At 47.4% G+C, this 15,675-nt stretch overlaps 1 protein-coding gene across 2 annotated transcripts in view; it reads left to right on the top strand.

Moving 5' to 3' along the window:
• PANK4 (pantothenate kinase 4 (inactive)) overlaps positions 1 to 15,675 on the top strand; it is a 483,727-nt gene that overhangs the window by 329,568 nt on the left and 138,484 nt on the right. For both annotated transcript variants that reach the window (XM_078642473.1, XM_078642474.1), the window contains exons 11-12: positions 10,301 to 10,413; positions 10,976 to 11,063. In XM_078642473.1, coding sequence (XP_078498599.1) covers positions 10,301 to 10,413; positions 10,976 to 11,063 — 201 coding nt within the window. The remainder of the gene's footprint in view (positions 1 to 10,300; positions 10,414 to 10,975; positions 11,064 to 15,675) is intronic.

Below are 15,675 nucleotides of genomic sequence, written 5' to 3'. Positions count from 1 at the left end.
CGATGATGTGGCAAAATACAGCGGGTCCACTGACAACATGCTGGCTCCAGGATTGGGCAACCTGTCGAGACAATTTGGTACTCTATGCAGAGGAACTGCCCACCACTTCCAAACCTCATGATATCTGGGAACCTCTGCTACAATATCTGAGATCAGTTGAGGAAGCAAAGTCCCTAAACAACACAGAAGACTGAGGATGTACTTAATGCACAATTGCTCGTGATAACCCTAACATACTATGTGAACCATTACTATATTGTATTTGATTGACAACTCTGTTTATGCCAAGAGTTATTCCACTGGTTAAGTAATCTGTCAAGTTTATTGCTGATGGTTTGTAACTGCATATATTTGATAAAACTTAATAAAAAATAAAAGAATCACATTTCAGGATGGCTAATTTGTGTAGCAAGCATTTGCAATACAATAGGTCTCGCATTACTGAAAGTTTTGGGCTATTGGCATTGCTAATAATAATGCAACGCCAATAGTTCAAACTTTCAGTAATGCGAGAGCTATTGCATTGCAACTGGTTTTTGTCTTCTATTTATTTATTTTTTAAGCAATTGTGGCACCCTCGCTTATCTTTTAAAAAATAAATAGAAAAAAAAGCACTTGAAGCAGCCAGCCCCTTTGTCTGCCATTTATTTTTCACCTCTTTCATTCATGCACCTCTCTCTCTCTCTCTCTCTCTCTCTCTCTCTCTCTCTCTCTCTCTCTCTCTCTCTCTCTCTCTCTCTCTCTCTCTCTCTCTCTCTCTCTCTCTCTCTCTCTCTCTCTCTCTCTCACTCTCTCACTCTCTCTCTCTCACTCTCTCACTCTCTCTCTCCCTCTCTCACTCTCTCTCCCTCTCTCACTCTCTCTCCCTCTCTCTCACTCCCTCTCTCACTCCCTCTCTCTCACTCTCTCTCACTCTCTCTCACTCTCTCTCACTCTCTCTCACTCTCTCTCACTCTCTCTCACTCTCTCACTCTCTCTCACTCTCTCACTCTCTCTCACTCTCTCTCTCTCTCTCTCTCTCTCTCTCTCTCTCTCTCACACTCTCTCTCACTCTCTCTCACTCTCTCTCACTCTCTCTCACTCTCTCTCACTCTCTCTCACTCTCTCTCACTCTCTCTCACTCTCTCTCACTCACTCACTCTCTCACTCACTCTCTCACTCTCTCACTCTCTCACTCTCTCACTCTCTCACTCACTCACTCTCTCACTCTCTCACTCTCTCACTCTCTCACTCTCTCACTCTCTCACTCTCTCACTCTCTCTCACTCTCTCTCACTCTCTCTCACTCTCTCTCACTCTCTCTCACTCTCTCTCACTCTCTCTCACTCTCTCTCACCCTCACCCTCACCCTCTCTCACTCACTCACTCACTCACTCTCTCACTCTCTCACTCTCTCACTCTCTCACTCACTCACTCTCTCACTCTCTCACTCTCTCACTCTCTCACTCTCTCACTCTCTCACTCTCTCACTCTCTCACTCTCTCACTCTCTCACTCTCTCACTCTCTCACTCTCTCACTCTCTCACTCTCTCACTCTCTCACTCTCTCACTCTCTCACTCTCTCACTCTCTCACTCTCTCACTCTCTCACTCTCTCACTCTCTCACTCTCTCACTCACTCACTCTCTCACTCTCTCACTCACTCTCTCACTCCTGGGCCGCTGTACTGCCTGCTTTCTCTCATCCGCCTTCATCCTTTTTTTCTTGTCTTTTGTTATTCAGTTATATATAGCGCGAACTCGACCCAAGGGTACTGGAGTGCTTTACATGAGCACCAGTTACGTTACTCAAAGACTCGTTCATTTTTTTGTAGACACAGGGAGATTACATAATTTCCCCAGAATGTAAGCAAGAATGAGTACGAGTGAGTCACATTTTGAAAAAAATGTGGTAAACTCCTTCGCAGTGTTACACCCTCACCATTTTCAAAGATCACCAGCCACCACTGGCACCATTACTAACTGAAGAGTTGTATCCTAACGGCCTGAGCAGCCAACTGTGGAACGAGGTTTGAATCCCAGCATCAACTCAACATCCTGTGATCCTGGGCAAATCACTTAATCTCCCCATGGCTAAAAAAATTATCTGATTTTGTGTAAAGTAATCTGGTGCTCATGTAAAGCACCCAGATGCCTTTGGTCTGGGTTTGCTGTATATAAAACGGCACAAATTGAAAACCACAGGCAGCCAGGAATATTTTACCCAGAGGATCGGGTCTGCTAACCACTGACCCTCTTTGCTATCCATCCACCCCACCCCTATTTTGCATGTTTTTATGTTTAGTCATTACTTGGCACTTTTAGAACAAAAACTACAATTCCCCTTATACCTCCTTGCTGTTGACCGAAATGTCCGGACTGCTCGATGGTCATTGCATTAAAAAAAAAGAAATGTTCAATTTTTAGCATTTACTTAGCACTTATTCCTCCTCACATGAGAAGTAAGCACTATTTACATGCAATTACACATCAAGACACTTTGGGATTTCTGCCTTGTTTGCTTGGAAGCAAAGGGAGAGGGAAGAAATTGCCTTTAAAGTGCAGATGTGGTCCCAAATACCAGCAATAATGGGCAAGCACGCTCTCTTTAAAACGAAAGCGATACAAAAGGGGGTGGTGATGGACGGAGCATCCGAATCAATCAAACACTCACACCCAGTCAAAAGATCTAGGTTTAATCCATCACCGTTCTTTAGCCCACTCTGCCACCCCAGTTCAGACATGGCTATATGCAAATCAGTCTGACCCTATGCCTCATGGGAACAGTCCAGCCCGAACTGCCAAGCCATGTCTTCCCTGGACCGGAAACAAGCTTCCGAGGACCGGTTTCTGGCATTCCAGCCGTCTTCAGCCCGGCTTGCTTGAATCCAGTGGCAAAGTGAGCTAGGGACTCACGTCTGAGCATACCCTGCCACACTTATGGTGGCCAAAAGCGGTACAAAAGGGGGTGGTGATGGACGGAGCATCCAAATCAATCAAACACTCACACCCAGTCAAAAGATCTGGGTTTAATCCATCACCGTTCTTTAGCCCACTCTGCCACCCATCCCTTGCTCACTTTGCCACTGGATTCAAGCAAGCCGGCTGAAGACGACTGGAATGCCAGAAACCGGTCCTCAAAGCTTGTTTCCGGTCCAGGGAAGGCATGGCTTGGCAGTTCGGGCTGGACTGTTCCCATGAGGCACAGGGTCAGACTGATTTGCATATAGCCATGTCTGAACTGGGGTGGCAGAGTGGACTAAAGAACGGTGATGGATCAAACCCAGATCTTTTGACTGGGTGTGAGTGTTTGATTGGTTCAGATGCTCCGTCCATCACCACCCCCTTTTGTACCTCTTTACAACAAAGGGCGATATATAAAACACATTCCTGTGCACCATTAGAACCCCCGCTGTGGGGTTTTGGCCTGGGTGTTGTGAATAACCCCCCCCCCCCCGCCTCCTTTGAGGACACTGCACAAGCAGTAAGATAAGCGGTCTGTTGGAAAAAAGAAAATGTTTATTTCGACGCACTCTCAAGACTTACTTCACCCAGACTTTCTCTAGGAGAGACACCGACACAGCTTTAGCCCAAGCTACGGAACACTAAAAGGGGTGGGGGGGCGGGGGTGATCAAGCCCTTTCAGCCCAATGGGCGCGACGCGGCTGGTGAGGACCCACAAACGAGGGACGTCATTTAGGGGTCGCCAGGGGTTGCAGCTGCAAGCTCCGCCTTCCTCCTTTAGACCCCTGGCTGCGGAGGTGGTAAATTCAGTACCAGAATACCGGGTTCGCTCGTCTATTTGGATGTCTGTTGGGGCTCTACTTTCCTTGTTTTCTGTTAGTTTTTTATTACACTAATAGTGAATAATATGAATAAGATATTATTCACTTTGTTTAATAAAGAATGGAGTACAATAAGCTGGAATATGACCCTCACTGGCAGGGTCAGTAAAATAAAGAAATCGTAAAATGTGTGGTGTGTGCGCTTGTGGATGAGTTGAGGAGTGTGGCTCAATGGTTAGAGCGGCATACCTTGATGCAGAGTTCTGGCCCGGGACCAGGGTTCAATTCCCGCCTCGGCGGGTCTTGGGCCCAATTTCCTCGGACCTGACAATTCTCGCCTCGGTGCCTATTCTAATCATGGGCCCCACGCTGCACCTCTGGGCAATAGCATGCTTAACCTCCACACCGGCCCCAACAGCGCTAGGATGCCTGGCTTCACCCTGGGGGTGCCCAGGAGTGGATACTTCACAGGGAAAGCCAGGAAGGGTTCCACAGCGGTATGAGTAATAGCGCCAGGAAACCGCTTGGTGGCAGTGCACTCTACAAATACCTTGACATTTACATTTACATTTATGAGTCTGTTTGTGAGAGCAGTGGCCTAACAAAGGCCCCTGGATCCCCTGCAGTGTGGGGGAGAGGGGGGCTGATCTTCAGGGGCCCTGTGCTTCAGGGGCCCTGTCAATACAGTACCCTGGCTTAACTAATAGCTCCTGGGTGAGTACAGAGGGGTGTCCCCTCTATGTACTTTGCAGGGGGACAGTGGCGGCTGGCAAGGAACGGGTTGGCTGGGCAGGGGACAAGGGGGGTAACAAAACATTTTTTTAAAGTAACTCCTCGCCGTGGTCGGTCTCTCCTCTGTCAGTGCTGATGAGTCCTGGAAGCACACAGGCTCCCCTAAGCCAATCACAACGCTGCAATGCAGCGTTGTGATTGGTTTGAGCACTGTGGTTCGGCACTTAGACTGGGACAGTGTGTCTGTGTATTACAGCCTTATGGGGAACATGCAAAGTGTGCATGACTGTTTGGCTGGGCCAAGATGGCTGGACAAACCGCCATGCGCACTTAGTGTGCATAGACCACTACTCCCAGGCTCCTACACCAGCCCCACCCATCCCAGTAGCGAAGAAAACTTAAATGATAATAATGAGGTTATTATCATTTTATTGTTTGCTGCTCTGAGAGCAGTGGTGCAACACTCATCCGCCTTAGTGGAGGAGCCACCCCTGCAAGTGGGGGTGGGCAACATTTTGTTATGCCAGTGTGTGTATGTGTAAGCTTCAGGCGCGTAACACCCATAGGGCTAAAAGGGCTTCAGCCCCCCAGCTGTGTCTTGGCCTGGCTGCTGCAGCTCGAACTGCTGTGGGCTTGGCTGGGCAGTGTCTGGAGTCTGATCTCCGGCACACCCGAGTTTTCAGAGGTCTTTAAAGACTATTTACATATTTGCATACCTTTGTATACTGGTTACCAAGGCTTAGATTTTTTTCTGGTTCCAGTACACCCTGGGCCCCCATCTTGCCTATTCCTTACATTTGTGTTGTGCATTTACTGCCCTAGTGTGAGAATGCATTTCATGAAAAGCATATAAAGTAGGGTTACCAAAAGAAAAATGCCAGCCATGTGTTGTTTAAAGAGCCTGCAAAGATCTAGTCTTGACACTAAATAGGGTTATTTATAAAAAAAAAAAGTATGTATTCGTTTGAATGTGACTTCTCTGTCTTTGTTCCCTTTCATTCTCAGTCATTGATCATTCAGGCAGCCCGAGGACACAATTAAAAGGGTTTTCTATTTATATTTGCTCTTCGAATTATGCACAAATAAGTGCTAAAAATACGGCTTTAGGTGACTGTCGGGGACATCAAAATAATGAGCTGACAACCCTAATCATAAGACTGGAAGTTTGTTGCAGGATCAGCACATTATTTATTTCCTCCAACCTTGATCCCTGATCAATGCCATAATAGCAATAGTTTAACTTGAATCTGAAACTCTAACCTGCCGTCAATAACATGCTGAGTTACTTCAAGTGTCTGGGAATGCACCCTGCCTTCAGACCACTCACTCCTCATTCCAGCCCTTCACTTTCACGCTCACCCTGCACTCACAGTGATCACCATGCACTCACACCATTCATCCACTCACCCTGCACTCAGTGATCACTTTGCACTCATTATGCACTTGCACTGTTCACCCTGTTCCTCACCCTGCAGTAACACGAGCACACTACTCACCCTACACTCAATTGACTCTTCAGTCACCTGTCCCCCTCACTGCTCAGCTGCAATCTCTCTCAAACAAGCCCATCACTAACCATGAATTAATTAATCCCACTCTGCACTTACATCCGCACCCAAATTCATATGCCACCTCACTCACCCTGCAGTCACTCCTCTCACCCTACTCTCACACTGTCGCATTGCTCACCTTGCACTCACATGGGCACTCCTGCCACCCACACAGTGCAGAGGGTTGATGTGCCTGCTACAAAGAATGTGTACCAATCCGATCACAGAACTGAGTGTGAGTAAACAATGAGTAGCGCTAAAAAAAAATGAAAGGTTTGTCAGAAAGGTGCTCTTGAGAGATGAGGTGCATTGTTGGTGAGTGGTAGTGAGGGAATTCATGGAAAAGGTGGAAATGGGGGAGGGGCACCAAAAAAGACTGTTGCACCGTGTGCGACCAGTGCTAGGGCCAGCCATGGCTGGTAGTGTTAGTACCCCCAGAACTTCGTGTCTAGTTGCGCCCCTGGTAAGCATTCGTGTGAGTAAAAGTCAAATGGCTTGTCATGTCACTTTCTCTACTCATGGCATTTTGTAGATTTGACGTTCGTGCCAGAAACACTGGTGCTTTTCCGCATTTTCCAGACCTTTTCATGACATCCCTTTCCTGGATCGCCCACCCCCTCATCCATGTGTAGCACTGCTAATTCATGTGGTGATATGTTGATTTACCAGTTGCAAGTTTACCTATAAGCTAACTCCTCGTAAGCGTAAATGAAGCCATTAGCACGTAAAATTTGTATATTGATCTGTGAATCGAACCCTTGCTCTTGTCATTGCCGTCTCACTTGTCGTCCTCATTTGCACTTCTCCAACCTTTTACAAGGGGCCGTCGTACCAATATTGTTGGACTGTTAGTGTTAGTATGCAGGTTTTTTTTGTGTCCTCAATACGCAAGTCTTTGTGTTGTGTAATCGCCCTAGTTTGATTATAGTGTTATTGTGCCACCCTGTGGCGGACATGTGCATTGTTTTTACAAAAGCGTTTACGCGTCCAACCTAGTAATTATCTTCGCCAGTGTTCTTTTGCTCTTCGTGGTAGTGTTTAATGTGTGGTCCGTGTTTATGCCAGTACTCACCTATTCCTCTCCTGCAGCATCTGGCACAGGACGAATACAGCTTTATCACTGCAGGTAGGTCGATTGCTATCAAAACCGAAACCTGCAGATGGTGGATTCTTTGTTTGTTAACTCTACAAAGTTGGCCTGCTGTCTCATGACATTTCCATTAACCTCTAGACCCCTCAGGATATAGCGGCATGGATTAGCAAATTTAGTGGCACACAAATGGAAATTTAGCGGCAAAAATATGGAAATTTAGCAGCAATTTAGCGGCATTTTATTTGGCGGGTTTTACTACAACAAACACAGATATCTATGTGTGTTGGTCCCTGGTGTGTCTGTGGTCTGTGTGTGTTAGTCTCTGGTGTGTTTGTGGTCTGTGTGTGTTGGTCCCTGGTGTGTTTTATGGTCTGTGTGTGTTGTTCCCAGTGTGTTGGTCTGTAGTGCGTTGACGCCTGTGCCGCCGGGCACTGATGTTTTCCTCTTGTCCTTGAACAATCTGAAGCTGCTCTCTTGTCTGCGGACACTGAAGTTCCCCTAGGGCCCTTAGGCGCCCGGGCAGTGCACATCTCCAGACAAGGGCCCGTCCGGAAGCCAGGAGAGTGAAGGAAGCCCCCAGAAGGGCTGGGGCAGAGTCAGGCTTCCGGCAGGGACGGATCCCCTGGTCTGCAGCTGCATTGAAATGTTCCTGTAATTACAGACAAGGCTTTCTTTGAAAGAGCAATCATTGACAGCACCCCCCATTTCTCCCCCGCCACCTCCCACCCCTGCACAGGTCGGATGCTCTCCTTGGAGCCTCCAATGTACAACGCGCCTCTCTCTCCCCTCGATCGTGGGATCAGCAGAGAGCACCCCTGGAGGGTCCCACAGAGCAGCCCCTCCCCAGGCTTCCCACGGTGCGGAGGCTGCCACTAATGATAGTAGTGATGATAACCTAGGAGCAGAGTTTCCTCCTCGGATGGAGGCATGGTGTGCAGGCCGTCATTTCATCTAAATGAGTGTTTCGGCAATCTTTAGCAGATAAAGGCATGGATACAGGTGCCTCAGGTCATTGGATATCCTGGTGTTTGTCAGGAGATGTGATCCACTATGAAAGGCAACGGCCAGATCCGGTTGTGGTTATATCTTTTACTCATTTTCTCATGATGTCTATCGGCGCACGTGCCTCCTTTTAGAGAATGCGTTGAATCAGTGGTGTCCAACGTTGTCCAGGAGTTCCGGATCCATTTAATATTTTCAGGATATCTACATAAGCTATATTTGCATGCACTGAATACGACTGGAAAAGAATTGCCAGTTCAGTGTTTCTCGACTCCGACTCTCCTGGTGGACCTATGCGGAGAGCGGTAGAGTAAATTAGCAGCATAAGTTGTTTAAGGAAATTACTCTCCCATTTCTCATATGTAAGGTCCTGATTTGATCAAAAAGAAACTATTTTATAGATGTTGCATGCAACATAAACAGAACATTTCACTACAAAATGTAAGACACACGTATCACCCCTCCGCAGACCGGCCCCGCCCCCTTAAAAGGGTCTGGATGCCTAGATTCCGCGGGCACTTTTGTAAAAATCGCTGCATATTTACAAAAGTGCCGATTTCGCGGCAAATCGCGAAATCCTGGAGGGTCTGTCTAGTATATTATGACGGAATGTTTAAGAACTGGCAATATTCGAGATGTACACATCAGTACAGGTATTTATGCAGTACTTTACCCAGGGGCACAACTAGACCCGAACTTCGGGTGGATTGGTGGAGGGCTAACACTCCCAGCCAGGGCTGGCCGTAGCATTGGTCGCACACAGTCCAACATTTTTTGGACGCCCACTCCCCCATTTCCTCCTTTATGAATCCCCTCAGTACCACTCACCAACAATGCACCTCATCTCTATTGCACATTCCTGACAAACATTTCATTTCTTTATAGCGCTACTCCTAGTACATTCACTCATTTCTGTGATCTGCATCGTACATGTTCTTTGTAGCAGGCGCATTAATCCTCTGCACTGTGTGTGTGGCAGGAGTGCCCGTGTGAGTGCACAGAGAGCGATGCCACAGTGTGAGAGTAGGGTAAGAGGAGTTATTGCAGAGTGAGTGAGGTGACCATATGGTGCGGATAGAAGTGCAGAGTGGGATGAATGAATGCATGGTTAGTGATGGGCTTGTTAGAGCGAGATTGCAGATTGAGTAATGAGGGAGACAGGTGAGTGTAGTATCAAATGAGTGCAGTTGAATAGTGTGTTTGTGTGACTACAGGGTGAGGTACATGGTGAACAGGGCAAGTGCATTGTGAGTGCAGGGTGCGTGGGTGAATTGTGTGAGTGCATGGTGAGTGGGTGAATTGTGTGAGTGCATTGTGATCACTTTGAGTACAGGGTGAGCGTGAAAGCGAAGGGCAAGAATGAGGAGTCAGTTGTCTGAATGCAGGGTGCATTCCCAGACACTTGAAGTAACTCAGCACGCTATTGATGGCATAGATTTCCAGATACAAGTTAAAGTATTGCTATTATGCAGGGGTTTAAGTGGTTGTAAAAACTGGGGAGTGAGGAAGCTTGGTTTCTGTTGCAGTGCCCCCCTACTTTCTGCTAGATTTCTAATGCACTTTTACTTGATGTGTCCTGCGTCCCTACCAATCAGGTTCCCAGGGCCTGTGTACTTTCCAAAACTGTACCTTTATACCCCTAATTGGCACCTCTCTGGCCACATGTTAGGTCCCTTGTAAAAGGTACCATGGGTACAGTGATCAAGGAAGGCCTCTAAGGGCTACAGCACATATTGTCACCCTGCGATGTCCTGTACCTTAACACACACACCCTGCCTATGGAATAGGTAAGACACCCCTGTAGCTAGATGCACAATACCACCGGTGAAAGAACAGTTGCATGTGCACTGTGCCCCTACAGTGTCTAAGTCCAGTTTTAGACATTTTAAGTGGAGTAAAGCCATAAAGAGTACATGGTCTGGGAGTTTGTCATTACGAACTCCACAGCTCCATAATGGCATTACTGAATTCTGGGAAGTTTGGTAGCAAACTTCTCAGCATAATAAACTCAATCTGATGCCAGTGTGGGATCTTTGATGTAAATGCACTCTGAGCGCATCTTAGAGATGCCTAAGTGCTCATTGGCTACTTTACAGAATATGCATTGCTTGGTAATCTTTCCATCTTTTCATGGAGCATTGTTTCTCTATTTGTTTTGCCAGGTAACCAAGAGGGCAATTGCTAGCCAGCCAGAGTCAAGTGACGCAGCGGAGCGGGCAGAGAAATTCAAACAGAAGTACTGGAATAAACTTCAGACGCTACGGCATCAACCATTGTAAGACTGTAAATTTAATCCCCATTATGACCAGCAACCTAAGAATGATGGTTTAACCCCTCCGCTGCGCCGAACGTTCCGCGCTGGTGCGGAACGTTCTATTGCGCGGGCGGGGCCGGAACGTTCAGCGGACGTGTGCAGCACTACCGAGGTAGTGGACGCGACGTCCGCTGAACGTGCGCCGCACGGAAGGGGTGAAGAGGGACCAAGTTGTGAAATAGTTCTGAGATCTTGGAAAACCTACGTAGATTACATGCAACATTAGTGAAAATTCGGAGGGCATTAAAGTGTCAGAGGTGTGAAAACTAGCTGTTGAGTCCTAGCGTGGCAGTACTATGGTTGAAAATGTAATGTATTCCTGAAGGATCACTGTTATAGGTCAAATGTGTTTTTTAGGGTGTTGGAGGAAAGTTGTAATTCTCCTACTTCCACCCCATAACAAAACTGTTAGTACATGACTGCTGTATTCCGGACTCTGATGTCGCAAGCCCAATTTCCGATTTAGTAGCTTGTAGCCAACATTCCTTTACCTGACAACTTTTCTTTATCCTTCTCTTGCTAGTGCGTATGGATCACTTACAGTTCGAAGTCTGCTGGATACAAGGGAGCATTGCTTAAATGAATTCAACTTCCCAGATCCTTACTCCAAGGTAAGTCAAGTTTGCCTAGTGTATAAATGCACATATAAGTGCAAATCCACGTAATTTTGATGTCAAAGCTGCTGAAAATAGAATATTTAGCTCTTCTGATCTACAGCACCTGTATTGTTTGGAAAAAAACATTTTTTTTATTTACGTTCAAAAGGAAACAATTCAATACATTTAGTGTACTTATGAAGTCTGCTGTAGTGAAACCACAGTTTTAGCCAGTGATCCACATCTGCAGTATACCCCCAAGAAATTTGGCACATCTGGATGTAATTAAATCCACTGACAAGGACATTCAAAACAAAATGGAAGATATACCAAGCACTACAAGGTCCACCACTCAGGTTCTGGCCAGTCTCTTCATATCCCAAATCCCTTGTCCCATTCTCACTGGGTGTGAGAAGTTGGCCTGATATATGATGCTCACTAGTTCTAGTGATCACCTTGTATCAGTCCAAACAACCCTTATGGTGATTGGTTGTAAGTCAACCTTATAGACCAGCTATCCTAATGGTAGCATGGGGAGAGGTGTGGCGCCGCGGCCAGGGCGACTGACGCTGGAATCTGGGGACCACGGTTCGATCCCCGGCTCCGGCGGCAGGTTAGCCCAGCACCATGTGACTCTGGGCAATAGCTCGCTTAATCTTCCCGACGGCCCCCAGCGCCTAGAGACCCTTACGGGTGATTGTGCGCTTTACAAATGTGGACTTTACTTTACAAAACAGTCTTGGGCTAAACTCTTTTGGCATGTGAAGCCAGCTGTTTTACCACATATAACCCCTTGAATACCAGATGAAAGGACACCACACAGGTTGTTATAAAAATAAACAGTATATTTATTAATAACAAACACCTCTGGACTCTTTATGAGATCAGAGGGTTAAGCACATGACAATCTCTTAGGAAAAATACGATAAGTTGCACAAAATTACAATGGTGCCCTAGGGACACGGCAAGCCATATACTAAGTAAATGGAATAAGGAAAGCGATAGAAGGAATGGAGCTGTCCAGAGGCTGTAGGATCGCTGGGACTATGCTATCCTAACTTTAGGTAAGTAATAGGAGGCCCACGGGACGCAGGTGCAGAGTGTGAACTCACACGCGGGATGCGTAACAACGTCTATGGACAGTACAGTTCAAGAAAAAGGTAAGTCCGGACAATCCTGACTAGTTAGGACTAAAACGACTGTGGAACTGGACACTAGGAGAGTCAATCTACCCTTGAACACCGAAATGCTCTTGTTACCTCACCCACGGGCTGCGGGTGCATAGGTGCAAAGTCGTGTCGGGTTCCGGCGATGAACTCTATGGAGCCTGGAGGAAAACATGCTGCAGGCGACCAGGAGGATGTCCGGTGATGATGTTGAAGACCTGAAAGCAGAGGGGAACAATGTTCAAAGTCACTAGCCAGTGACTGGAGTGGAACCAGGAAGGAACCAGAGGCTGTAGTCGCGATCAGGTGAAGAGTGGACGCTTGTCTCTGCAGCCACGCGGACCAGGAGGTGCCTTTGACGACCAGGATGGAGGCACGAGCTGTCCCACGCAGGCTCTCGCTGTCGGCGGTGTCGGATCCGGATTTGGAATCAACAGGCCTTGGCAAAGGCAGCCCACGCGGTGAGTGGAAACAGCGTCTGGAGTGAACCAGGAGGGTCCAGGGTGCCCCTCTTTTGGAAGGAAGCAAGGGCCAGTCTGGAGCAACCAGACCAGCAGTGAAGATTTCAAGGTTCGCCGTCTAGGAGGCCACTAGCCAGCCGGCAAGTGACCAGACAACGCGTCGAGCAGCAAACAAGGAGAAGGGCCCCACGCAGATCTCGTGGAAGCTGGAGGGCTGATCTTCGGTGCAGGGGCTGCTCGGGGCTGGGGCTTCTCAATCCCCAAAGCACTTGGTCGAGTTTACCTCGGGAGTCGTGCTGGAAGCGAAGTGCAGTTTCTTTCAAGATGGCCGGTCCCACGTGTCTCGTCGCACCCACGGGTCTCAGCTGTGCTGCAGATGTGAGTTGAGGTCGGAGAGGTCTGGGAATCCGGGTCTCGTCGGGCTCTGAAGTCTGGATCCTCGAGGGAAGATGACAAAGTGAAGCCGCTGGACGCTTGATGGTGCCTGCAGTTGCAGGGTGGACACTCCTTGCCAACAAGGGAGATTTCTTCAGTCTTCTGTGGAGCAGAACGTCGAAGTCGAGAGTTTCTTCTTGTAGAGTAGTTCAGGATTAATCTAATTTGGAATGGGACCAGCTCCTACCTTTATCCTGCTAAAGGGGGCTGTACTGGTGACTAGTTCCCTCCCCTGGGTGGGACCAGGAAGGGGGGTGGTTACACCCCCTATCCTTTGTCCAGTTTTGCGCCAGAGCTGGGGCAGGGATGCCCCAGCAACTGGTTTGAATCGGTGTATGCACAGGACACCTTGTGTGCCCCAGGCATGTCTCATTCCTTTCAGGCCTATCCTACCCAATACACAAAATCCTGTCTGGGGTGGTGCTAGCACCTCCCAAGGCAGGAAACCCTTTGTCCAAGCCTCCCTCGCTGGAAGGACTCCCAGCAGCAGGAGGTCAGACTTGTGTCTGTGGTGGCAGCATCCATTTTGTGATGTCAAGGCTCGAGTTAACTTTAACCGGGGTTCACAGTTACATACATGTCGTGTCCCTCTAGAAGGGTGGAATGCTACCCCCGTCGCCAGAATTGGCAAGGGGGTAGTATTCCAATTCGTATGACACCTTACTCGACATGTTTTGATAATGCTATACCAAAGTTAGCATTTAACCTCGAGGATTATAATGCACTTAAGAGTATATGGTATAGCGTTATCATGGAACAGCTATTAGGACTTGGTTCCGCAAGCTGCAGACGGGCTCAGCTCATGCCAGAGCACCACCTCACATAATTCCAAGCACTCTGCCTTCAGGATTGATAAGGCCTGCCATAGGAGTGACTGATAGGAGTATATGTGCCCATTTTAAGGTTAGATATACGTATACTATATCTACAACAAAGGGTGATTACACCACCTTGCCCCAGCTGTCGTGCAACCAGTTGTGTCTGTTTTGGATGGCCAGCCAGGGGTGGCATAACACATGCTGCAGCCGCTGGTAGGCCCTGGGTACACCTATGCCCTGGATACCTAAGGTACTCTGTACAGGGACTGATAAGGTGGCCCAGTACCAATTGGTAAATGCACCTAAGGTGCATGGATGTCAATTTAGAGAGAGAACAGCTAGGCTGTGGGTCTGATTAGCAGGCCCACAGCCAGGGAAAGTCGTAAACCAGTGAAGCAAAAAGCAAAAATCTGGGGTGACCATAGGATTGCAGACCCCACTCTCCTACACTGGGTGCAAGTATATACGTAGATTTCAGGTGGCAGTAGAGGTTGGCGTATCGTTGGCTGATGTAGGTGTATCTGCCCTTCCTTGTCGTCTAGCATCACTGTGCCACATAATAATACAGTTCAACATCGGGAACCTCAAAGCACACACACTCATACAGGAGAAACAATGGTTCCCAGCTTATCCTAGTGGCCTTGCTGGCACAGAGAAAATGTATTAGTTGTCTCAACAAATATTGGGGTCCTTAATTCCTATTGAACCATCGGTCCACCTACTCTTTGCTGTCCTCTACACTCTCCCTTCCACTACCTTTCCTACTCTCGCTTTTCAAGAAAAACCTCAAGCTGCTGCTTCCTAACAAATATTGAGGTCCCTAATTCCTATAGAACTATCTGTCCATCTACTCATGGCAGTCCTCTACAATCTCTCTTCCTACTACTCTTCCTACTCTCCTTCTTTCTCCCTCTAATAAACTACTAAACCCCCCTATTTACTTTTTCATCAGCCCTCTTCTCCTTTACTAGTTCTCTAAATGTACTCTTTCTTTTCCTTTTACTCTTGGAGGACTTTATCACCTAGTCTGTTAAAAATTTGCCGTTTATTGATTTTCTTTTTCATGATGTGTTAAGTAACCTGTAAAGCGCTCGGATACTCTTGGGTCCAGTAGCGCTATATAAAGCCTTTTAAATTAATAAATAAATAAATATTTTGGAAAAGACATTGAAATTTGGGTAGAACCACCATGTTCAACAGTGCCACTCATCCTGCCAGGGAGAACGGAAGCTTTGCTTGCCCAGGTGTCAAGTTAGCATTAGCAGGTATCTATGACTGGGCTGTAATTTAAAAGAATAATTAATTCCACCTCCTTGTGTAGGATGCTTCCCAAATATTTGCCTGAATCTGTGATACACCAAACTTGGTATTCCAGTGGGCATAGCCTTGTGAGATGTATGCCAGCTGGAAGCGCAAAAATGTCAGTTTTATCCCAGTTGATGGTAACCCCAGAGTGTCTACATCTGATCGTTTCTCAAATTAACGGGGACACATCCACTTCCAGGCGTCTAACGAAAAGCAGAATATCATCTGTATAGATTGGCAATAAGAGTTTCCGAGTGTGGAAAGACAACCCTCTATGTTCGTATCGCTCATGGAGGTGACGGGCCAGGGGCCCATAGCTAATATAAAGAGCGGGGGGATAGTGGACAACCCTGCCGGGTGTCCCTCTGTATTTGGAATAGTGCAGATAGAAAGCCATTCACTGTAAACCTGGTAGTAGGGTGCATATCAAGCAATCTGATGA

Source organism: Lissotriton helveticus, chromosome 5_1, assembly GCF_964261635.1.
Source record: "Lissotriton helveticus chromosome 5_1, aLisHel1.1, whole genome shotgun sequence".
NCBI classification, from domain to species: Eukaryota; Metazoa; Chordata; class Amphibia; order Caudata; family Salamandridae; genus Lissotriton; species Lissotriton helveticus.
Note: the sequence above shows the minus strand (reverse complement) of the source record. Positions and strands in the feature narration are given on the sequence as shown.